We start from the raw sequence: 26,950 nt of genomic DNA on the forward strand, positions 1-26,950 counted from the left end.
CAACTCACAGTCCTATGGGCCCTACATAACTTTTAGCCAGTGCAGAAGGTGCTGTGTGAGCTCCCATTAATCATATCATTTATTTCGTTGTTTGTATTTCCCTTGAACAAGAATTAGCTTAGAGTTAGTTTGAACTTCATCATGTATATAAGACTTGTGATAGTATGTTCAGAGATGATAGTCATTTGTGGCTGTTTTCTGCTTCCACTTCTGTAACCATTATCCTGATTTTTCAAGATTTTTCCCACCCCAAACTGACAGGCTCCCAATAGGATGTGCCTCAGTTTCCCCAGCCAGGCCCTCTATTATCTATCCTTCTGTTATCACATTGCTTCTTGTTTCCTTCCCATGGTCTGCCTCTCTCTTCATGCTGCCGGAGTTGTCGGTCATGTGTGCATGAAGTGTGCTTGCTTGTGTGTGTGAATGGTGTGGGTGTTTGTATTTTTATGGTGAAGGCTGTGGCTGAAAGCTTTATGTAAGTGCCTTTTATTTGTGCCTGTCTTCAACTTAACATGTATTCTTTACTGCAAGTAGTAGTCTATCTTTTCCTACATTGTGGAGTTTCCATTCTCTGTTCATGTTCTATTTTCATTTGTATTCCTGTCATTCTAACAATTCTCCATTCTATTATTACTACCCTGGTAATCATATCTATAGTTTTCTAGCTCTCTCCTCCTATATCATGTCTCTCGACAATTTTCAGACAATCTTCCATTCTGGTGATGACCATATTCTCTTTGTCTATCTACTTGTCTTTCATTTCTCTCCCATGCTCTGTCTAATTCATCCACACATTTTAGAAACTGTTCAGTAGAGTCATCAAGTCTGTATACCATTTCCCATTGAACTTTATTTGGTAATCTTCTCTTTAAGTCATCAATGTGAATAAAGATTGTTCAGTGGCTTATCCAAATAAACTAATGTCTTTAACTTGTGCTCTCAGAAACCTTTCATTTGATGACTACTTTCTCTTAAAGTGGGCCCATTAAGGAATTCGCTTCTTATTTTAGCTTGCTTATTCTCTGACAAAACTTGTTCTATTTTTAAAGAAAAAGAGAAAAAAAGCATTTTTCAGATTCATTGAATGTCATTAATATTTTGCTTGGTCCAAGATAGTGCATTGCTATCCAAAATCTTTTTTACAAATTTAATTTTAAAGGCTTCAGACATTCCAAATACAAAATTATCCTTACACAGGTAAATAAACTCAACATGGTGTGCCTTATTTTTCTGGAAAATTGTTCATGTTTATGTTTCCCCACATGTTTCCACAACTGCAACCAAAGCTCTTAGCATCTAATCTTTATTGCAATTCAAATGGTTTATTACCAACATCTGATATGCTAATTTGACAAGTAATAACATTACTGTTTAGCATACACCAGTGACTTTGTGATGAACTTTGTTAACTTCTCCTCCTGTTTTAATGACTGCATCTGACAACTTCCTATCAACAGACTCGTTACTTTTAAGTAATTCTTGCACAAACATTTAGCTTTCATTTTTAATAATATTAAGATTATCTTAAAGCTATAATTCCTTTCCATTTAATCTAACAAATCATTCTATCCTACTCAGTTTATTCTCTATTGCACTAATACATTTGTCAGTCACCTGGTGCTTGTTATTAACAGAAAATTTGAAACCGCTTAGTTCCTCCTTCAAGTTGTCAACTTGTAGGATTCTAATGGGTAACTTCTCTTGCACTCATTTTACTTCTTTGTTTACTACGTCCATTTTACCCCTATGAATTTTCCGAATTGTTCAGATAAGTTTCTGTTGCTGCCTATCATTTCCCAATGATCAAATCTGTGAGAAGGAGAGCATACACTACTTAAGTCTCCGACTGCAACTCCCACATTGCAACTTTCGTCATGTAAACTGTTTTTGTTCACTAAACACTGCTTGTGACCACTGTCTTGTTCTAACGCTACATTCTCACCTACCTCCTGTTTCTGATCCACAACTTCACCTAGATCACACATTTTTAATAAGTTGCAAATGAACAAATTGAAACAATACATTCTTGACACATCCTAAATACACTAAGATGAACAAAGTAGATGATATTAAATTTTTTAAAAAGTACTTATGTTGGTTGCTGAATTCCATGATGTTGATAGTCATTCTTATAATTTTGGTTCCAAAATTCAATTTCTATCCTCTTAGTTCAGCTCCAACATTTTGCCCCATAGTCCTAGTGCAGCAGCTTCGAATTGTCTTCTACGGCCTTCTTCTTAATAGATAAATAAATTCTTTCTGACCATGTCATGTTGATAACACATTGTCTTTGTGATATAAGATTTTTGTAGAAGGAATCTTAATAGATGTAGGTTTTTCCTCCTACTAAATAAAACTCCACTCCAGACTTGTAATGAGCACTTAGGTCCTGAGTTTGAGTCTCAGTCTGGCACACAGTGTTAATCTGCTGGGAAGTTTTGTATCTGTAGAGTGAAAATCTCATTCTGAAAACATCCCCCAGGCTGTGGCTAAGCCATGTCTCTACAACATCCTTTCTTCCAGAGTTGCTAGTTCTGCAAGGCTGCAGAAGAGCTTCTGTGAAGTTTGGAAGGCAGGAGGTGAGGTATTAACAGAACTGAAGCTGTGAGGGCAGGTCATGAGTCATGCTTGGGTAGCTCAATTGTAGAGCACTTGCTCACAAAAGGCAAAGTTCCTGAGTTCAAGTCTCAGCCTGGCTCACAGTTTTAATCTACCAAGAAGTTTCACTGTATTGAATACGTTTTGAGACAAGTTTACATGTTTTTTCTCCATGCAAAAGAAGGAGCATCTACATAATACATCCTACCAAGGAAAACAAAAGAACTTATTAATAAAAGAAAACTATTAATAAAATAACATTTAAAAAATTGAAATTACTGAGATAACATTGATTCTATACTACATGCTGTATAATCTTGTTAGGTTTATCTTCCTATAAATCATGAGAAAGAGAGAGACAAACAGTTTAAAAAATACAGTCTTTTTTGTATCCCAGTTTAGATACACAACAGTCACAGATGTAAGTAAAAGCTATTGATTCCGAACATTAAATACTTGTATGCTACATCACTGGAACTATCCTTTTTGTCATTGACAGTTTTCAGCCTGTTACAATAATCAAGAGAAGAAGTGCCAGCTACTGAGAGCACCAAAGCAGATAATGTGGACTAGTTGCAAATTTCTCAGTGCACTTGTTGCATTTATTCTCTATGAAAATCTGAGACTTTTGCAGTATTCATCATTGCTTTCTTCAGGAAAGCACCTGACTGTCATAGAAGTACTGGAATCATACAAATGTAAATTATGTAGTTATGCCCACTACGACCAGAGATTACACAGCACCACTGATGAAATTTCATTTGCAATATCTTTGTTTTCATGATGATGTATATTATGAGACATAATCCTGTGCAGTATGTCAATGTCAAGCACTTGCTTCAGTGCACTTCTGATTGTTAATCTTATATTTCTGTTTTAAGTTGTTGATTCACAGTCTGATTTCCAGAACCTCTTTGATTATTGACTCCCATTAGCTTGAAGTATGTGCCACAATCCATGTCTGCTGAAATATGGTTTTAGATTTTATTCATAAGACTGTGTTTGGCAGCAGCATATTTTTCTAGATTTTTCTAATTGATGTACCACTGATGTTTAGTACAGTGCTGGAAAATGGTTTTGATAGACTGTCAAATTTAGGAAATGTTATAAATGCCTCGTACTTTGAGGCTATGACTGTCCTGTAGCATCCTCCAAAGGAAATTAGAATGTATGTCAATAAGTTTAAAAGATTGGGATTCACACTCAGGAATGGATGGAAGTGGGTACTTGTCACAAGGACACTGCACAGAAAATGTCTTGTGTTATACATATGTCAATAGGAAACAAAGACACTTTGAGAGACATTTCATAGGTCTCAATGTAATACTTAATTGAGGTGGGCACACTCACATATATATGATTTCATTACTTTTTCAACAGTCAGTTACTTTCCTGAGGTAAACAATGACAGATATTGCTGAAAGCACAGGTTTTCAAGGAGAATTACTGTGAAGAGTGCATTGAGAACAGTTTATACAACTTCCTATTCTGAATTAAGCTCACATATATGCAATACCATTGAGGAAGTCTCTGAAATCAATTCTTGTCTAGGTTAATTGGTATGGTACAGCCAGATTGCTGTATTTGAACAATATGAAATCATACAGGAATGATTAGATTATATTACAACTGTGATCCACAAGGTACTGACACATCAACTCCAAAATCTTGTAGCCGTTGACAGTGAGTGCTTCTCCCCTCACAAAATAAGGAATCCTCTTTTACAATCATGGGCAGTGAAGCCACAACCCTCAGTATGGGATGAATGATATCTTTCTCTCATGGAAACATAAAATTAGTGAGTGTGGAGGACAGGGATAGGGAATGCAGATAGGTGGGAATGTGTGTCGGCAGAGGTGCTTGGCAAGCTAGTCCATGCTTTTACAATAAACACAACCACATTCATTCCTGTTGAAAACTAACCCTAATATGAAGTGACTAAAAGTATTCATGAAGAAAGATGAAATTTGTAAGTAAGTAATATTTTATGAGATTTATATTTCATAAGTCTTCAAATTAGTATTTGATATTTATTCAAACAGTTGTAATAAAACAAAAATAAACAATTTTTGACAACATAATGTAATTGCATGGATAAAAAATCTACTCACAGATCTGTGGCAGGAAAACACACATATAAAGAAATGTTTTACATATCCAAGCTTTCGGAGCTAAAGGCTCTTTCTTCTGGCAGAATGGTTGAAGGTAAAGGACTGGAGAGATTTAGAAAAAGGGGTAGAGGTTGGCAGGAGAGAAGTAATAGTTGATGGTGTAGCTGATTTAAGGAGTTGCAGAGGGACAGCAAGAGAAACATGCTGTTAAGATTGTTTAGAGAAGGTGGGATAGCTTTTTGAGCTGGAGTTGGGAATGTTGTTGCAGTTTGAAGTCTACCACTTTACCTAAACCTCTGCAGTCCTCCGTCTTTCCCTTTCAACCCTTCTTCCAGAAGAAAGAGCCTCTGCCTCCAAAAGCTTGCATATATGAAACCTTTTGTTATATGTGTATTCTCCTACCTCTGCTTAGTGAGTAGATGTTTTTATTTATCCAATTCCATCAGACAGTTATAAGGATAGGTTTGAATCATTTCTAAAGTTTATCTCAAAACTAAAGTGAACACAGCATTTCACATTTCAAAATTTTTTCTTGCTACACATTTTAGTATATTTGTACCTAAATAAAACAAGTTTGTGTTATATATTTAACCATAACAAAGAAAACCAGAATTTATGTGATTGTTTAGTTATTTTTGTTTATTGGGTAATCTGGGTGTCCAAGTGTATTGGGTGCTCTGAGTATTTGTACAGATTGAGTCTTTGTATTGTTTGTTTGCATTACATGTTCTAGTTTGTGGTAAGAATAGATTCACTGACCAGTTCCATTACAGAATTCAAAATTGTACTTCACCAAATTTTCCTCATATTTCAGGTAATAATTGTTAAACTGCCACCAACGCCATCTAAGTTCCACTATATCTTCAATTTGCGTGACCTTTCTCGAATATGTGCCGGTCTCTGCTTGACATCTGCAAGTTACTTCAAATCTCCAGAGTTATTTGTGAGAGTCTGGAGAAATGAGTTCCAGAGAGTGATCTGTGACAGATTAATCTGTGATGAGGTATGTTATGCCAGATTTTGTCTCTTAAAAAACTGTTGCAATGTTTGTCTATATAACCACAGTTACAGTACCAAATGATTGGAATGCTCACTATTTATTGATGACACTAATGGCAAAAATTTTTGTTACTTACCTCTTCCATTTGATATAAATATATTAAGATATGTTTCTGGAGTATTGGAAAATACCTTCCCAAGATGAAGAAAGTAAGGATGGTATTTTATTGCTGTTAATGCAAGCATCCAGGGATAAGAAGAGAAGAGCTTATAATTTCTGTAGACTGACATTATATTTGGTTGTTTGAGATTGAAGCAGATACAGATAAAATGTATTTATTTACAGTGATAGACCCTCTGTTCTAGATATATAAATGTGTTAAATGTTCAAATGACCATACCATTGCTGGATTCTGATATTTTTCTCAAGTAGTTTTATGTAAATGTGATACCTTAATGCTAAGTGTAACAGTGTGGTAAGTTTGATATCATTTCCACTACATTCTGTATTGTTGTTGTTGTGATCTTCAGTCCAGAGACTGGTTTGATTGTTTAGTACTCAGTGAGAAATTATATTTCATTAACTCACTACAATTAAATTTTCTGTTTATTGAATATCCCCCATCATTATTTACTCTTAATGGGATTAGATTTGTTGATTACCAGTAATTATGTGGCAGTTTTAAATGATAAGGATATAAAGTCAACAGAATTTTGAAACATTTGTTGTTGGCTGTATAGATAAATAACTGTGTGATATTATACAATGGAAAATCCAGGATGGACTAATGACAACATTATGAAATGAATAAATTGCTACTCACCATATAGTGGAGATGCTGAGTTGCAGACATGCAGCCAGAGACAGTGGTCATGTACATATGAGTTGCATTTGCGATGTGCATGTGTATGTTGTCTAATTCAAAAGATTTACTTTTGGCTGAAAGTTTACTTGTTTACCAGTCTCTTTATTATGCCTGCCTGTGACTCTGACTCAGCTTGTCCACTTTATGGTGAGTAGTAATTTCCCATTTTCATAATATTGTGTAATATTGTATTGTGTTATACATGTAATAAATCATTTCTCACTGATACTTTAACTGGCAGAGTTAAATCTGCTGTGGAAAAACCACTTCACATAGAAGGGGTAACGAATTACCAATCCATCTCATTAATAACAGTATTTTCAAAAATTTTGGTAAGATCACATAAAATATATGACATAACTAACATTGGATTGCATCATGTCATTCTTAATTAGTGTCTAGTAGATTACTGCTAGGTACTTAAACAGTTTTTAAATGATTGACATTAACACTATTGGAGTTAATTTCATTTTATATATGTTTATTGTTGCTGGTCACACTGATGGTGACCAGTTTGTGGAGCGGCGGGTGGAATTTATTGTTTATTTAAAATGTTCCTATTATTTATTTAATGCTGTGTTGTTGTTTGCCGTTGTCAACACTGGCTCTCTAACTACAATATTGGCAACCAGAAAGTGATTAGCAAAACGTGAAGCCTGTAATTAGAATTCCTAGTGCCCACTTCATCTGAGAAATACACTTATAGCTACAGCTTATAGCTCTGAGGAATTAGGAGATTGTCTGGGATTCATAATCAAAAACCATTTTCCCTAAAATGTTCACTATATTCTGAAAGTCACAGATCAAAAAGAATCCACACAATCCAATTAACAGAGCAGTTCAGAGTCTAATGCACTGATGCAACTATAACTGTTCAGATTAAATGTTTAAGTGAATGCTCACCATAATTTGATGATAATGTTCATCAAACACCATGCTAAATAATGGTAGAATGTCTGTCCCGCGGTGGCACATGAAAATACGACATACGCTAACTGAAGATAGATCATTAAAGTCATCCCAGAATTAACACTTCACTCGAAAATGATTTCATGGTTATGCATATCCCGAGTAACTTGTTACAGCATCCGAGGCTGTTTATAGCAATGATACCGACGCGCGTGACTCCCGGCACAGGTGGCGTGCTATTCAGCTTCTGGAGAGAACTGGGGCCTTATTTCCTCACGCAGCGTTCTTATATATAAAGCCGCGGTGCGGACGGCTAAGGGAACACCTGATTAAATCCGCTCTCCCGACTAGCCGCTGGGCTAGTAATGCACCACTTTAAGTTATTCAACAAATCATTGCTTCCTTTGCTGATGGCCGATGAAGCTATCAATTTAAATGTGCAATCAGCACACAGGTAAGTAATCATAATAAAAGTCTGACGTGGCTAAGTCAAATATTTTGGGCGAGAGAATTAATTTAATTACACTACACGCAGTAGACGAGCTCTGAACTTGCCCTTTGGAGATACGCTGTCGCTATAGTTTTATAGTTATTCAGTTGAAACTTCTCACATCTTTATGGGTTATAGCGGATCTCCCTTCTACTTAAATTTAAACATCCTAGCCTTATTTATTCGCCTACTTAATCTATCTTGCTTCCTTAATTTTTAAGACAAAAACCAGAAAATCATGAATTTCAACTAAAATTTTAATTTGTGAGATCCAGAATACTGTTTCTACTAAATTATTATGCAAAAGGAATCTAAATACAAATTTTTAAGTTTCTAGCTCTTTTCTGTTGCGCCAATGATTTTTACAGAACAAGTCCAAATTTCGAAAATGGTTAAAGTTATTGAACTGACATTCAACACATATTGATTTAGTATTACTCCTGACATGCTAGAAACGTTTCAGGTTATTTACTTGATTTTTAAAGTATTGCACAACGTTTATGACGTCAGAGCTAGTTACAGCGGACTAGGCTGGCACGCAATGGAAAGACTGATGTGAATTTTATACGGCATGAGTAGGCTGCTTCTCTACAAGTTTGTAGATAATATGATTCATAATTATTGCAAAATAGGTCAATAATGTACGAAGACTTCAAGGAGTCTAACTGAAATGAGTGAGTGGCAATTTATAATTTAGTGACAGAAGGCTGATATACATTAATGATTTTCCACTTCCAGTCTCTGGAAGAACCACATTTTGGCCTTTTCAGAGATGATACCATAATAGGGATAAAAGTAGTACCAGTCCTCTAACTAAATGGCCAGCTAGAAATATGTTTGAAAATGTCAGCTGAAGGTTCAAGGCAAATGGATTATCAGTTAAATTCGACAGGGCTCAGTTCAGTACTTCTAATACAACTCCAGAAACTATAAACTAGATGTCTCAGGCATTGAAATACGTGATGTTGTTAATGAATTACACACCTCAGCCACGTTTGCAGTATGCTTGATCACTGCTGTGGGTGATTTAAGACTGAAGGAACTTGTTTATTCTGCGTATTTCTGTTTGCTAATGAGATACTGAATCATTCATTCGGGAAACTCAGCTTACAAGGATCACATTTACAGGATGTAGAAGTGTGTTATAAGAATTCTACCTAATGGTTAATGCCTGAATGGTCTTTATTGACCTCTTAAAAAAACTTACTCTTTTGATAAGTGCCATACCTAAAAGCCAGAAAAGAATTAGTATGCCCTTTTAGGAGTTTCCAGTTCACTCAAGATTTATTGTTGCAACAGTGCAAGTGGAATACTCGAAATGATTACATTTACAAATCAGTAGCACAAGCTATTCTGAGGTAACAGATATCGATCCATGCTGAAACACTCATATTAGTACATCATGTATCCTCTGTGGTTGGCAGTGTAGGTGCTGACTCTGACATCCATTTGATTGCACATATGGCAAATACTTTCCTGGGATATGTTACATAACACCTGTTTGTCCTGTTCTGAAAGTGTTGTTGGTTGACAAGATACACGAGTCACTTCTCGTCCCAACATATCCCCACATGCTTGATTGGAGACAAGTCCATAGACCATGCTGGCTAGGGAAGTTGCAGCATATCTTGTAGAGCATGTTGAGTTTAATGGGCAGTATGTCTGTGAGCATTATCCTGTTGAAACAACACATCACCTTCCTGTTGCAAGATGGCGAAAGAACAAGTCTAACGACATTTTTCACAAACTGTGTGCTGATTAGCATCCCCTCCACAAACACCAAAGGTGAATAAGAGTTGTAGCTTATCACACAGCAGACCACAAGGCCTGGAGTGGGGGCCAGTGTGTCTTGGATGAATGCACTTTATGAGACAGCACTCACCTGGTCTATGTCGAATGTGCGGACAGTCATTATATGCAAGCAGGCAGAATGTACTTTCATCGCTGAAGACCACAGCATGCCATTCCATCTCCCCAGTGATCCTCTGACAGCACCTGTCAAGCATTGCATGTCTTTGCCACCATGGTTTGAGTGGCAGACGGGCAAGAGATATGCATCCCCGTAGTCCCACTGCTAATAACCGGTTAGTAGCTAAATGATCTACCACTGTTAGTCTTACAATATGAGAAGCCTGTTGGGCATCTGTGACGTGTGGATGTTCAGAACCTCATCTATATGTGTAAGAATGCTCACATGACCACTGGTACCAGCATCATTGCACAACTGATATAGCATGTCCATCTTGTTTGGCAATTCTCTGAAAGGACCATCCCGCCACTTGCAAGGCCCCAATCTGACCCCTTTTAAACTCACTCAGTTGTCTGTGGGAATATGAATTTTGTCAAATATGTGGACTGTATTATTGCCATTACACTCATGAAATTACACTAAAGTGGACTGCTGCAGTTATGCCTATGGTGCAAACCATAAAGAGAAGAAAAAAAATACAATTTCATTGACACTATTTATTGAAGAAACAAATATGTTCAATTTCTGTGCAGAGCAGGACATTTATAAAAGAGATATATGTTTTTACACCATAATTGGTGATACACTGGCTCTGGCTTGGATGCTTTCTATTATTTGTCAGATTTATATTCCAGTCCATGTATGTCACTTCTTCTCCGGTGGATAAATAAACTGAACACACATTTTATTAGCTTGGAATGTATTTTTCACTTAAGGAATATACTTACCATTCAAGGAAACATGTTATCCTGTCAGTAAGAAGAAGAAAAATAAGAAGATCAATAGACTGTAGAACTCTGAACTGAAACAAAAAATCTGAAAGTGTTTGTTCAGACGTTTTCTCCAAAAATAGCCTCAGTATTTAGAGCACACATTCATGTGTACCATTATTTATGCCACTGTATTAGCACTGAAGCAATCATACTGTTACAAAGGAAATATATCATCAATAATAATTGCTAGGCTGCTCCTGTATGTAATTCACTTGATGACCAGTTTATAGCCTGGAAACCATGTCATTGGGTTACATCTGTTAAATTAGAAAAAGTGTTTTTAAGCAGGCCTGAGGAATGGTGGACCTTTACTTTCTGCTTACCTGACAATCCAGTGATTGCATCATTTATTCATAGACAAAAAATGTTCGGATCCATTCATGTTGCAACTTTAATGTCATTATTCCCTGTGTTAGTAATTTGCTCTATTTCGCACTACCGATTGTAACTACAATTTGACCATAATTGTAGTGGATGCCTTTTCTAATTTAACAGACCTAACATCATGATGTGGCTTCTAGGCTGTGAGACTGGTCATTAAATGAATTATTTACCAGAGCAGCCCAAGTGGTTTTATTCAAGATGTCTACTCGTGGCTGCTGTTTTCTCTAATACAAAACAGTGTGAAAGGGAAAAATAAATCATAACAAAAAAAAAATCATATGAAAATATACAAACAAAATTCCTATCTTTTCTTGTTCCCTATTTATTTGTTCTATTACAGTAGGAAGGATGCCAAAAGTTGTGGAGTTTTTATTTTTCTTAAATCCAGTGTGAAATATAAAAAGAAGTACGAGGCAGATGCATTGAATATTGAAAAGCATTTTGAAGCTGTTGCTGTTCAAGTGCATGGGAAGCTGGGTAACATAATAATTATATTCACATATAGACCACCTAGTGGGGACACGGACACCTTCATTAATAAATCATAGTCTCTGCTGGACATTATGTTCACCAAAAAAGATGCTATAGCTTACTATCAGGTCTTTGACATAAATCTTGTGAACGACTCTTCATCAAGTAGCTGTTTCTTAATGAATTGCACAGCTTCAGCATGTTGCCTCTTGTAAACAGCACCACAAGAATACAAAGGGAATGGAAAGTCTTATTGGAAACATATTTTCAAATGTGGACATCACAGAGACAGAAATATTATTAATACTGACTGAGGGCTATCTGATCAGAATACCCTTATTCTTAAAATTCCTCCCATACCTGTGAAAAAAAGGTATGTGCTTCTTTCTTACAGAAGAAATTTTCCTGCAGAAAGTTATAGTAGTTTTGTTGACAGTCTAAGTAACAAATCCTAGTTAGAAGTGCTTTCACAATCATTTACTAACAATGTTTATGATGCTTTCTCTTCAATATTCATGTCCAATTTTGAAATATGTTTTCTCAATGAATTGACCAGGGTCCATTCATGCTGAATCTCTAAATCTAATTTGTGGGCTACTTTCTGGCATTAAGATTTCATGTAGGTGTTTAAAAATGCTCAGTTCTCAAATGAAAATATCCACAGATCCCCAGTTTATAGAATACATAAAGATTTATAAGAAAATATATCAACAGGTAATTGCAAAGGCAAAACTACTTAGAAATGATAGACTGTCAGGCAGTAAATCAGAATCAGATGAAATAATTACAAATGTGTGTAATAAGAGAAGTGTTGTAGAAGTTAATTTAGATATTTCTAAAGCTTTTAGTACTGTTAGTCATTAAATTCTTTTATATATATGTTGGCAGCAATGAGGATAAAAGGGGTTGAAAACAAGTGTTTTCAACTTTATTTGCATAGTGGATCACATCAGCTCATTCTGACCTCAAAATTAGATTAATATTGATGCAGAGAATGTTGAATTAGGGTACTGCTGAGTGTTGTGTGCCCCCTCCTGTACTTTATTTACCTCAGAAACTGCAGCTAAGATCATGTTGTTTGTAGATGACACTAGTGTAATAGTCAGTGATGTTAATGAATCTTTGTCCATAACAGCTGATTAAGGACTCAAGTCTTAGGAGTCTTGATCCATTGCCAACCGGCTGAACCTTAATGTGAAGAAAACAAATTATAATCAATTTGGAAAGATGGATAAGAACTAAGATCTCCAACTGGTACTTTATTGAATGAGTTAAAGAAGGTATTGTGGTGGAACATATTGTTCATCTATAAATACATGTTTCATCTCTTCCTCACAACCAAATAAAAGATGACTGTATATACAAACATTATTTAGTTAGTCAGGGTGGAGAGGATATCATACTGAGCATGCCGTAGTTCGACAGTTGAGCAGAGTTGGAGTGAGACATGTCACCAAGGCGTAACACCAATTTAATGTCTCCACCTGCTGTGAAGGGGTAGCTTATGCTTTGGCATCATGGCTTGGTGACATTTTGGAAAGCAGAGAACAAGAGTCAGTGCCTACAATCACAAGCCCAGAAAGAGTTGAAAGATGCTGAAGAGAAATGTCATTACATTCGCATTTGTTCTGTTCTGTGATTCACTTCAGAATGCTGTCCTGATTTAAAAGAGGGCTGTACACCCAGTGTTGTAATTGTTACATAGAACAACCAAACACAGAAGAGTTCTTTAAAATGTTGTGTCATTTAGTAGTTTAAATACTGATAAGCTGTCTTCCAGCTGTTTGACCCTTCACAGAAAGAAAAGAAGTAACAGGGTTACAGTTGGTGGCACTTTGTACCAGGACCACAGCTTCAAGAAAATTCAAGAAAGGAAGTCATATAAGAAGGTAATAAAGGTAAAAGTTATTAGGGAAATTACTAGGGTAACAGTTCACTCACGAAGTTGTTGACTCAGCTACAACTCACTTCAGTATCATGCACAAAGCTTTTAGGAATGTATGTTGATCAACTGGAAGGAAAGACCATATAACTTAACTCTCCCAGAGACTCAGTTCTGGAACTTTTGTTCTGAGAATTATTTCTAAACTTTGTGCCTCAGATGGTGCTAGAATGGCTTATTGACATTGGTTACTGCCAGTTTGCTTATAGATTATGGAATAGTTTAGTGAGGTAAAATTAATACGTCAATTACATGAAATTTTTATGTTACAAATGAGGGCTATTTGAATCTTGTCACATAGCCCAGCTAAGGCTCAGTGCGAAAAGTTGTATTTGCTTGCTGTACCCTCCTTGGACATATATAAATTTTCACTGCATTTTTACCTATTCCAAGTAGAAGATTTGCTTTTTTGGTGCAGCACAATTTTGACTGAGATAAACTGACACTATAGTTCTTGTCATTGGCATGTCATTTTAGAAGTTGCCACAGAATAACCCAATCAAAAAATCCATGCAATTTGTGCATTCATTTATGTATAAAACCTGAATTCTGAATTTTCCTTTGTGTGACACCATATGTGCCACATACTTGTGGGAAGTCAAAATTTTAGATTCTAATATTTTACTGTTCATCATTTTTCACTGATTGTGTCAGTACTCATTTGTATCAGGTGTGGAATTTTGTACATTTGTGAGTGGCACGATAAACTCTTACTATAATCATTGGTTATAGACCTAAGTTTAAATTATGCTCATTTAGAAATTTTTGATAAGAGTAGCCTATCCTCATCCAAAAACTATTATTCCCTAATTTCACTGTACAATTACAAAAGCAGTAGTTTGTTTTTGAAAATTTTCTGACATTTACAAAAGCATTTTGAAAATTTTTGTAAGTTAAGAGTGTTGTGGATAACTTGTTTCATAGTACATCAGCATCAGTGATTTAATGTTACTGTCAAAGAATAGTTCACCCTGAATTTCAGAAGATACCAGTGTGAATGAACATTTTCAGAGGTTATCATAAAAGAGGATAACTTTGGGACAGGGTGTGTAGCTTTAGGACAGTATGTAATTTTCAGCTTTTGAAATAAACAAAAATTATCCTTATTTGGAAGTGGCAAACAGTAACTGCTACTAACTGTGAACTGTAATTTGGCATCTAGCGAGTGAGGATTGTGGGGAGTGAGTAGAGCCAATAGGTTATGGTATGGGTAGATGTGGGATGTGGGGGAATGAACTCCAAGTACTGTAAATATGCAGTAAAGGCAACAGAAGGCTGCATTTTGAGCATATATGAGCTCCTGGTAACTAGCTTCCTTTTCCACAATGGAGTAGAAAGTAACCCCTGTGATGGCCAGGAACTACATTATCACTAATTTTCAAAACAAGTCACAACTGACACAGACAGTAACAGCACAAGTCTGCAACAAAGCACACAACAATGCAATCAGCACTGACTAATGGTACACTGCACAGTTGACAATGAATGTTTGCAAATTGCTATGTGACAAAATCTCTGCTGCTGAATACTGCCAACTGCTGCCAATCAGAACCAGGGAGTGTGCGTGCCAGCTTATAGTTTCTTCCGCATAGTATCGTGAAGCCAACAAAAAAATCTAGTGCAATCTGGTGCCTACATTTGCAAGCTATCACACCACTGTTGTCTGAGTATAGACTGGTATGTCTATGGATTCAATGCACGGGGTACAGATAGTCATGAAAAATACTTCTGAACACTTTTTCTAAAAGCTGTCTTGAGCAGTTAGCTCAGCAGCCAACACATATGGAAATATCTTAGACCTTAAAGCTAAAGATATACTGGAATGTCAGTATAGAAACAGGGATTAGCAATCATGGTGTTGTTACAGCAATTATGATTACAAAAGCTAATAAATCAGTCAAGAAGGCTAGGAAAGTGATTCTAATAGACAGAGCAGATAAGCAGTTATTTTCATCACATAGTTACAGTAAGATGGATGATAGAAGAATTATGGGTGAAGTTTAAGCAGATTGTAAATTGTGGTGTGGAGAGTTATATGCCTAGTAAGTGGATAAAGGATGGAAAAGACCCTCCATGGTTTAATAACAAAATGCAGCAGATGCTGAGGAAGGAGAGGCTGTTGCAACTTTGGTCAAAAGAGAATGCACAAAAGACGACAAGCTAAGGTTAGTAAAGATTTGTGTGTCTGCCAAAAGATCTATGCACAAAGTATTCAACTACCACTATCACAAATTAGTAAAAGATCTGGCAGTGAACCAGAGAAAATTCTGGTCTTATGTAAAATAGCTAAGCAGGACTAAGGCTTCCATTCATCCCTTGCTGACCAGTCTGGTGTACCATTTTAAAACAGCAAAACAAAAGACAAAGTTTTAAATTTCATGTCCAAGAAATCGTTCACATAGGCGAATGTTACAAACATACCATCATTTGATCACTGGACAGACTCCCATATGGATGACATGGTAATAAGCATCCGTGAAGTAAAGAAACAACTGAAAGATTTGAAAGCAAGTAAATTTTACAAAGTGTACTCTACTGCATTGTCACCTTACCTAGCTTGCATTTATTGTGAATCTCTCACTCAGCACAAAATCCCAAGTGACTGGAGAAATGCTCAGGTGAGTCCAGTATATAAAAAGACTAAAAGAACATACCCAAAAAATCACAGACCAATGTCCCTTACATCTGTTCATTGCAGAAGCCTTGAATCTATTTTCAGTTTGGAAATAATAAACTTCATTGAGACTGAGAAGCTTATTCCCACAAATCAGCATGGTTGTAAAAGGCATCGCACATGCAAAACTCAGCTTACCCATTTCTCATGTGATTATTGCTAACTATGGATGAAGGACAACAGCCAGATTCCATATTTCCGGAAAGCATTTTACACGGTACCTCACTACAGGCTGTTAATGAAGGTATGAGTATATGGAATAAGTTCAGAAATATGTGAGGGTCTTGAAGGCTTCTTAAATAATAGAACCCAGTATGTTGTCCTTGAAGGCAAGTGTTCATCGGAGACAAGGGAGTGCCCCAAGGAAGTGATACCGCAGTTGTTCTCTATGTACATACATGATTTGGCTGGCAGGATGGGCAACCATCTGCAATTGTTTGCTGATGATGCCATGCTGGAGAGTAAGGTGTTGAAGTTGAGTGACTGTAGGAAGTTGCAAGATGACTTTGACAAAATTTCAAGTTGGTATGGTGAATGGCAGCTAGCCCTAAATGAAGAACAAACCTGTAATGTTCATATCCAGTATTACTAGTGTCCTGCTTGACACAATCAAGTCACGTAAATATCTGGGCATATCACTTCAAAGTGAAATGAGATGGAATGAGCATGTGAACTGTGGTAGGGAAGGAAAATGGTGGGCTTTGGTTTATGGGAGAATTTTAGGAAAGAGTGGTTCAGCTGTAAAGGAGATCATATGTAGGACAATGGTGCAACCTGTTCTGGAGTACTGCTCAAGTGTTTGGGTTACATACCAGGTCAGCTTGAAGGAAGATGTCGAAGCAATTCAGAGACAGGCTGCAGATTGGTTACCAGTAGGTTTGAGCAACACGTACAGATATGCTTTGGGACCACAAATGGGTTGCCCTCAAGAGAAGGTGATATTCTTTTTGAGAAACACTGTTGAGAAAATTTAGAGAATCGGCATTTAAAGCTGACTGCTGAATGATTCTACTGCTGCCAACATATGTTGCACATAAGGACCACTAAGATACGAGAAATTAGGGCTCATACAGAGACATATAGACAGTCATTCTACCCTTGCTCTATTTGTGAGTGGAGCAGGAAAGCAAAGCATATGCCTAGTAGTGGTACAGGGTACCTTTCACCATGTACTGTATGCTGGCTTGTGGAATGTCTATATAGATGTAGATGTAGACAAGTAGATTGTATTTGTTTTTTGGTCAACTTTTTGAGGTTGTTTGTTTTCCAAAAACTTTAATATGCCAAGAGAAAACTGTGCATTTTACATTATTGACAGGGATTTGTTTTGAGAATTATGTCTTCTCACACCTTTTTACTTTCATTGTAGAATTTTTAACTTGTATAAAGTACTGTATAACCTCAAAATTGTAAAAAGTCATCACTGAGTGAGTTAACTTTGGAACAGTCCCAAAGTTAACACATATTGTTATAATTAGTATTTGTCTACTTTTTTAGTATCTCAGCTGTTCAGCCATGCCCAGAAATTGTGCTCTTGGAAAACAGCTATCAGAGAATCATACAGAGGAAAGCATGCATGGAGCCTTGCAAACAATAAGAAGTAAAACTTTCATTATTCACCAAACAGCATCAGAATTTTGAATTTCAAAAGACACACTACAGTTGAAGAGCCAAAGAAATGTAAGTCCTATTGGTAGAGCTCCTGTTCCTTTTACAAGTGAGAATGAGTTGCAGTTTGTGGCTCACATCATTGCTGTATTGAATTATGGATTTTGTGTTGAAGCAGTTGACTTTCAGTATATTGTCAAGTCCTGTTTGGACAACTGTGGGAAGAAGAAAGTGAGGTTTAGAAACAACCAACTACGAAAGGATTAAGACAGAAGGATCCATGTAACAACACAAATCAGTGTTAAACCAGAGAATTGTGCACAATCTTGTTGAAAATCCTGGTCCTGGAAAAATTATTACACGGGAGGGGGAGTAAGTACCCTGAGAATATGCAAAATTCTTATGAGGCATGAACATCAATAATCGTGTGCGAAAAAGTAACGGGGGACATTGTGCGACCATATATAAACTACAAAACAGAGGAAATGTGAACAACATGAGCTGAAAAAGGTTCCTCCAAAGCCCATAACCATCAAACCAAGTCACTTTCGTTTTATGGACACACCTTTGAGGACTGGTTTGCATTATTAATGTTGCCTGTTTCGAAGCACCAGGAAGGACAAAATTAGTTCCCAGATTTAATTAGAAGTACTAAAGCTATGACAGGAAAACAACATAAAATTCCTAGCACATCTCCTGCAGCCACTGGATGTGGCATATTTTCGCCCAATGAAAGTTGCTTTGAGAAAAGTGTGCAAAGACTGGAAGGAGACTGCCATTGGACATTGGTGACACCTGTTCCCCTCTCAACTGTTTCCCACACTGCTGAAGAAACTTTGGAACCGTTTGTTTGCACACTGGTCCATTCAAATTGACTGCCAGATTTCATGTGACACAAATTTATCCTACTCACAGACAAGTGGTTTTCAGAATTTTGCCATCAAAAAGGCTGGTTTCATCTGTTTCTTCCCTCATTGGGATAGTTTCTAACTACAAATTGCAAAAAATGTGAAGCAAACAAAGGAAATCACAAAACTGTAAGAAGGAAGGGTCTGAGAGTCCCCAAAGGCAAGAGTGTTTTGGTAGAAGAACTTGAAGCTGAAGCACCATCCCAGCACCAACCATGGTGCATGGTACACGAACTCAAAAACTTGTACCAGCACCAGAGATACCAAAAAGTGCCAGTAGTAGCAGCAGCAGCAGCAGCAGCAGTGGTGGTCATAGCACTGTTATATCATTACAAGTCAGTGGAGACGGCATAACCCTAAATGATGACTTCACTGATTTTAATGGTGAGTCAAAATATGTCTGTGGAACTGATCCTGTTGAATTATGAGGGTGAGCTTTAACCAGAACAGATAAGTAAGATGGAAGACCAAGATGATATACTAATCACTGCTATGAGGAAATCTGGGGTGTACTGTTTCCATATTTGGAAACATGAAGGTCAACATTATATACAGATAATGTCTTAGTGTATTGGCCTGGTACGTATTGAGAATATTGAGAAAAAAAAATAAAGAAATTAAAACCCTATAAAACTGTTGTTAAGTTACCCCATTTTATGGTACCATTGTCATGCATTTCTGATTTGGTTACTGCAGCACATATTATAACTTAGATATTGTGTTGCATCTGGTTCTGCCTTTCAACAGGAATGTGTGCTCTCAACATTTATCTTAAGTTAATGTCATCTTCAATTCTGTCAGTGACTTAACACCAAAAAGTTAGAAAACTAGTAATTTTTACCACAGATTTTTCTACTGTGTTAATAAGAATCTCATTTTGTATACTAACTGCTTCGGTTCTTAAACAGAATTACTAATATTTTTAGCTCAGCAGATTAAAAGATTATCAGCAGGCTTAGTTTAATGTTATTTGTTTACTGTTCTGTAAAACATTGCACCAGCCACAATGCAGCCCCATTGTGAATGCTATTCTCATACACATATTGTTACCAAGGCTTTGTAAACCCTCATCACCAGTTTTGTAAAGGCCTCAGCGCTACTGCTGTGGAGGCTGAGTTGCCACTGTTGTTATGGTGCGCTGAGTTTGTGGAATAGCTTCTGGTGCAGTACACTGCTAAGATAATTTCTCCCTGCCACTATTACACAGCTACCAACAAATTAGTAAGAAAGTCACACAATTGAGTTAAAAAGGTTTACTAATCTTTGTGACTAGTTAATAGAGAAGTCTGCAACACTGCATGTAACATAACACAGAAAAGACCCTCAATGGCTAAGTGCAAATAATTGTAGGTAAACATCACATTACATAGCAAATGCAATTTACGACAACTGTCTTTTCCCTTCTAAGAGTTCCCTGTCTAAGTCAGCCCTGGATGATGATCTATAACCAAGTGGGTAAGAGCTGCTCTTCTACCTTCTGAGCAGGCTTCTGGCCATTGTCATCCGGTTATTGGCAGATCATATTGAGCCAGCAAGTGGCCTAGGTGAAGTCGATATCTTCATCCTCAGTGCCGCCTGTAGTGCTGGTGCAACTTGTGCAAATAGTGAGTCATTTTGGCACTGACACCAACTTGCATCTTTGTGCCTGTGGTGCTTTTGCCCTGGCACAAGATGGCTGACTGTGTCTGGGGCATACAAAAGGGTTTTTTAGATTAAGCAACCTCCATCGAGTGCAGATAATGGCAGCTATAAGAGACCTGGAAGTGTTAGTGCAAGATGCAAAGGAATGCCCCACACAGGTGAGAGTATTAAAATTCTAATAGTTGACTGTCAAACCATTCACACTGAAGTGCCAGAGTTTGAAGTGCTCCTGAAAAGCAATGAAACTCACATAATACTACATACAGAAAGGTGGTTAGAGCCTGAAGTTGATGTCTGTGAAACCTTTGTGGAAAATTTCAGTGTATTTCAAAAGGACAGGATACTGGGAAATGGAGGTGTGGTGTACTTGTTATAGTAGACAAGAAGCTCAAATCCACTGAAATACAAAATTTAAGTTGCGTGTGAGAGTGTGTTCACAAGACTCAATATCAGCAGTGGTCATAAAATTGTAACTGGATCCTTCTATTGACAACCAGATGTAACTGAAAACTCCTTTCGCTTGTACATAACTTCCTAAATTATACTGTAATCATCAGTGGAGACTTTAATCATGTAACAATCAATTGGGAAAATTGCAGCTTTGTAGTGCTGGGTGTGGCAAGACATTCTATGAAACATGACTAAATGTGTTGTCTGAAGACTACTTAGAACAGAAAGTCAGAACTCCACTCCTGATGGAAATATATTAGATCTAATTGAACAAACAGTTCTGACCTCTTTGTGGATGTCCACATCAAAACTGATATCAATGACCATGAGCCAGTTGTGTCAGCAATGATTACCAAAGGGCAACTAAAATAAATAGGAAGATATATATGTTCAATAAACTAGACAAAAAATTGGTAGTCTTAAATTTCAGTGAGGATCTTCAAACTTTTGCTGCAAGACAGGAACATGTTGGGGGATGGTGGATCAACTTTGAAAAAATAGTTGACCATGCACAGGATAGATATGCACCCAGTAGCACAGTTCATAAAGGCAGGGACCCTCTATGATAGACAGTCACTGTAAAGAAGCTTCTAAAGAAACTGAGACTACTTCAGAACAGGTGTAAAACAAAGCATAGTGCTATATATTGAGATATGGAAAATGAAACACATTTGGGTGTCAAGAGAGCAGTGCATGAAGCCTTCATGACCACTGTAATAGAATAGTGTCAAATGATCTTTCACAAAAGCCAAAGAAATTCTGGTCTTATGTAAAGGTTGTTGGTGGCACTCAAGTCTGCATCCAGTCACCTACAGATGAGACAGGGACTGAAATTGACGGTAATAAATCAAAAGCAGAAATGCTTAACTCTGTTTTCAAATGCTCCCTTACAAAGGTAAACCCAGGAGGACTGCCTCAATTTAAGCTCTGGATAAAGACACTTGGGTAAATGTTGTATTTCCTGATTTCTGAAAAGTATTGGACTCAGTACTACATCTATGCTTTTATTACAAAAAAAGACAGTCATATTGGTTATCAAGAAAAATTTATGACTGGATTGAGAATTTTTAGGTAGGGAGGACACAGCAAGTTATTCTGGATGAAGAGTCATAAACAGATTTGTAAGTAACCTCAGGTTTGCCCCAGGGAAGTGTGTTGAAACACCTGCTGTTTATATTTTATGTTAATGAGCTTGTGGGTAATATTAATATGCATGCAGATGATGCAGTTATCTTTAGTGAAGTACTGTGTGAAAGAAGCTGCATAAATATTAAGTCAGATCTTGATTAGATTTTAAAATGGTGCAGATTTTGATAACTTATCTAAAAATGTTCAGAAATGCAAAATTGTGCATTTCAGAAAATAAAACAAAAAGGAGTATCCTGTGCTTATACTATCAAAGAATCGCAGTTTTAATTGGTTAACTCATACAAATTTGTGGATTTAACACTTTGCAGGGATATGAAATGGAAAGATCCTAGTGATAGAGGATGTCGGATCATTGTGCAAGTGTTTTACAAAGCAGGATCATGTTGTGATAGTGAGTGGAGCAGGAAAGATAGGGATCGGGACTACAATATTGAGTGTGACCTGGTAAAAATAGCATTTGCAATGAACCATACAGATTTGTTGCTTAACTTGTTTCATGCTTTCATGCAGTATGACAGGCCTCAATTGAACAGCTCTGTCGGGAGGGTCAGTATGGAGTTAGATCAGCATCTTTGGGCAGCTACTTTGTCAGGCATTGGATTGGTTCCTGGTGGAGTTATTGGCAGGTGGTGCTTCACAAGGTGTGGTCTACATCTCAATAGGAAAGAGCAGGGTTAATTGGCTACAATGACAGCAAAATCTTTATTGGGGGGAGGGAGGGGCGCACTGAAACTCATGGGAGTACCACTTTTTTAGGCTAAGATCAATGTCCAACAATTAAACATTGAATGAAATTAAACTTAATGAGAAGTTCAGGTGGGCAAGTACTAGAGATGGTAAAAATATCACAAAATTCTCATGAAACTACAGTGAAAAATAATGTTAGTTTATCACAAGACTCTCATAAATGTAAAGCAAAAAATAATGTTAATGTATTGCATCAGAATTTCAAGAGATTAAAAAACAAAGTAGATGAGCTTGTTGTTTGTTTAGAAGATTTAGAAACTGAGGTTGGAATAGATGTACATGCTTGTCTGAACATCATATATTTACAAACATGTAAAACGCAAATGTAGGTGGATATAAGCCTTCATTACATTTAAGTAGACACACTATGGAGAGAGGGAGAGTTGCCATATATGTTAAAATTTATCAAAGTATGAAGATTTAGAAACTAAAAAAATTTTTGTAGACTAACATATAGAAGCATGTGTCTGTGAGATTAAGCTAAATAATAGTGCTTTTATAATTGTAGCTGTATGTAGGTCACCTTGGGGAAATTTTCATCTGTTTCTTAAAAATTGGATTGTTTGTTTTGCTATCTGGCAAACAGAGGGAAACAAATTATTGTTTATGGGGATTGACTGCAAATTTTCCAAAAGAGCCTGATAGAAAGAATGACCTTGAATTATTATTTGGTTCTTTCAATTTGACATCAGTTATTGATTTTCATACTTGGGTAGTACAGGAAAGTAGCACACTGATAGATAATGCTTTTGTAGACCAAAATAAATTTAATCAAATAAATAATGTTCCTGTTAAGAATTGTCTTTCTGATCATGATGCACAGTTAGTTACATTATATGACATAGCTCCATATAGTAATGCAAAACAGTCCTCCAAAGTAATTCATTCAATGAACAATTTAACAATTGCAAATTTTTGGGAAAGCCTGCAACACTTAGACCGGAATGAGTTGTGCAAGGAACCTGATGCTATTTTAAAATTTAACTGATTTCATGATGCCTTTGTGAGTACACTTGAAAACAGTTTTCCTAAGAAAACAGTGAAACATAATTGTAAGAAACCATCTAAAAAGCTATGGCTTAATAAATGCATAAAAATATCTTGTAAACAGTAAAAGCAAATGTATCTTATTTCTAGAAAAAGTAATGATCCAGAAACACTCAAACATTATAAAAAGTATTGCACTGTGTTAAGAAGAGTTGTTAGAAAGTCCAAAAGTATGTGCATTATGTCTGAGATGGAATGGAATGGAATGAGTGTTTGGCATCATTGGCCAGGAGCGCTCTTACGGGGCATGTCAGGCCGCCTTGGTGTAGGTCTTATTACATTTGACACCACATCCTGCGACCTGTGTGCCAAATGGGGATGTAATGATGATGACGACAACACGACACCCAGTCCCTGAGCAGAGAAAATCCCCGACCCAGCTGAGAATTGAACCGGGGCCCCTTAGGATGGCAGTCCGTCACGCTGACCATTCAGCTATCGGGGTGGACATGTCTGAGATTATCACCTCTGATAATAAAATTAAAACAATTTAGAATGTTGTTAAGAGGGAAACAGGGCAACTGAGAGCACAGAAAGACCGTATTTCTATCAAACTGAGTGAAACATTTGTCAACAAAAAGTCAGAAGTAGAAAATATTTTTAATAATGTTTTGAAGTGTTTAGAGAAAATAGGACCCAAGCTGTTCATTAAAAAATGCACGGCTCAATATGGAAGTTAGCAACACCTATGCAATTTGATAAAACTGAAATTCAACCCTCCTCTACCACTGAAATTAGGAACATAATAAATTCACTCAAAAGTAAAAGCTTGCACAGAGTTGGTGGCGCTACCAACAGAGTACTAAAAGCTTGTTCAAAATAGATGAGTGGGATTCTCAGCCACATATGTAGTACTGGTAGCTCACTGAAATTGGGCATTTTTCCACAGAGACTTAAATATGCTATTGTTAAACCATTGCATAAAAGGAGGATAGGTTTGATGATGCCATCAACTACCACCCAATCTCACTTCTGCCAGCACTATACAAAATTCTTGAAAAAGTAATGTATTCAAGAGTAGCTTCACACATTTGCAAAAATTAAATACTAACAATAGTTTTCAAAGTCTTTTCAACATAAAATCCTTTATATGCTTTCACTGATCAAATATTAAATGCATTGAATAACCAAAAATCACCCATTTAGGTATATTGTGATCTCTCAAGTCTTTTGATTGTGTGAATCATGAAATTCTTCTATATAAGCTTAAGTATTGTGTTATGAGTGGGACAGTGCACAAATGGTTTATTTCATACTTAACTGGAAGAATGCAGGTTTAAATTGACAGTACAGATAGTCTACAAAACCAGCAGAGTCCTCTAACTGGGGAATCAAGAATGGTGTCCAACAGGGTTCAGTCTTGGGTCCCTTTTTTTCCTTAATGTACTGGGTGATTCAAAAAGAATACCACAACTTTAAAAATGTGTATTTAATGAAAGAAACATAATATAACCTTCTGTTATACATCATTACAAAGAGTATTTAAAAAGGTTTTTTTTCACTCAAAAACAAGTTCAGAGATGTTCAATATGGCCCCCTCCAGACACTCGAGCAATATCAACCCGATACTCCAACTCGTTCCACACTCTCTGTAGCATATCAGGCGTAACAGTTTGGATAGCTGCTGTTATTTCTCGTTTCAAATCATCAATGGTGGCTGGGAGAGGTGGCCGAAACACCATATCCTTAACTTACCCCCATAAGAAAAAATCGCAGGGGGTAAGATCAGGGCTTCTTGGAGGCCAGTGATGAAGTGCTCTGTCATGGGCTGCCTGGCGGCCGATCCATCGCCTCGGGTAGTTGACGTTCAGGTAGTTACGGACAGATAAGTGCCAATGTGGACTCTCCATACAGTTGATTGTGGAATTTGCAGCTCTCTGCTAGCTCTGCGAATCGATTTTCCTGGGCTGCGAACAAATTCTTGCTGGATGCGTGCTACATTTTCATCACTTGTTCTCGGCCGTCCAGAACTTTTCCCTTTACACAAACACCCATTCTCTGTAAACTGTTTATACCAACGTTTAATACACCACCTATCAGGAGGTTTAACACCATACTTCGTTCGAAATGCACGCTGAACAACTGTCGTCGATTCACTTCTGCCGTACTCAATAACACAAAAAGCTTTCTGTTGAGCGGTCGCCATCTTAGCATCAACTGACGCTGACGCCTAGTCAACAGCGCCTCAAGCGAACAAATGTACAACTAAATGAAACTTTATAGCTCCCTTAATTCGCCGACAGATAGTGCTTAGCTCTGCCTTTTGTCGTTGCAGAGTTTTAAATTCCTAAAGTTGTGGTATTCTTTTTGAATCACCCTGTATATTAATGACTTGCCACTCTACATTCAAGAAGAAGCAAAGCTAGTTCTTTTTGCTGATGATACAAGTATTGTAATCACACCCAAGAAGCAAGAATCAGCTTAGGAAACTGCAAATAATGTCTTTCAGAAAGTTATTAAGTGGTTCTCTGCAAATGGAGCTTCACTAAATTTTGAGAAAACACAGTTTATAAAATTCTGGCATAACATCATTGATAAATATAGACTATGAATGGAAGTCTGTTGCTAAGGCAGAATACTCAAAATTTCAGGGTGTGTGCATTGATGAGAAATTGAATTGGAAGAAACACATCGATGATCTGCTGAAACGGTTAGGTTCAGCTACTTATCCTGTAACGGTTATTGCAAATTTTGGTGATAAACATATCAGTAAACTAGCCTACTATGCCTGTTTTCATTCACTGCTTTCATATGGCATCATATTTTGGGGCAATTCATCATTAAGAGATAAAGTATTCATTGCACAAAAGCATGTATCGGAATAGTAGCTGGAGCCCACCCAAGATCACCTTGCAGACATTTATTTAAGGAACTTGGGATATTCACAGTACCTTCGCAATACATATATTCACTTATGAAATTTGTCATTAATAACACATCCCAATTCAAAAATAACAGTGAAGCACATAGCTACAACACTAGAAGAAAGGATGATATTCACTATTCTGGATTAAATCTCACTTTGGCACAGAAAGAGGTGAATTATGCTTCCACAAAAATCTTTGGTCATTTGCCAAATAGTATTAAAGGTCTGACACATAGCCAACCAACATTGAAAAGCAAATTAAAATAATTTCTGAATGACAACTCCTTGTACTCAATATAGATGAATTCTTAGATATGAAGTAGTAACTGTAAAAAAATGAAATAATAA

General features: G+C 36.8%; 1 protein-coding gene across 1 annotated transcript in view; it reads left to right on the top strand.

Annotated features, from left to right (window-relative positions):
- LOC126484896 (dynein axonemal heavy chain 10) overlaps positions 1-26,950 on the top strand; it is a 1,141,797-nt gene that overhangs the window by 625,328 nt on the left and 489,519 nt on the right. The window contains exon 38 of the mRNA XM_050108495.1: positions 5,524-5,712. Coding sequence (XP_049964452.1) covers positions 5,524-5,712 — 189 coding nt within the window. The remainder of the gene's footprint in view (positions 1-5,523; positions 5,713-26,950) is intronic.

This window comes from Schistocerca serialis, chromosome 6, assembly GCF_023864345.2.
Source record: "Schistocerca serialis cubense isolate TAMUIC-IGC-003099 chromosome 6, iqSchSeri2.2, whole genome shotgun sequence".
Classification (NCBI taxonomy): Eukaryota; Metazoa; Arthropoda; class Insecta; order Orthoptera; family Acrididae; genus Schistocerca; species Schistocerca serialis.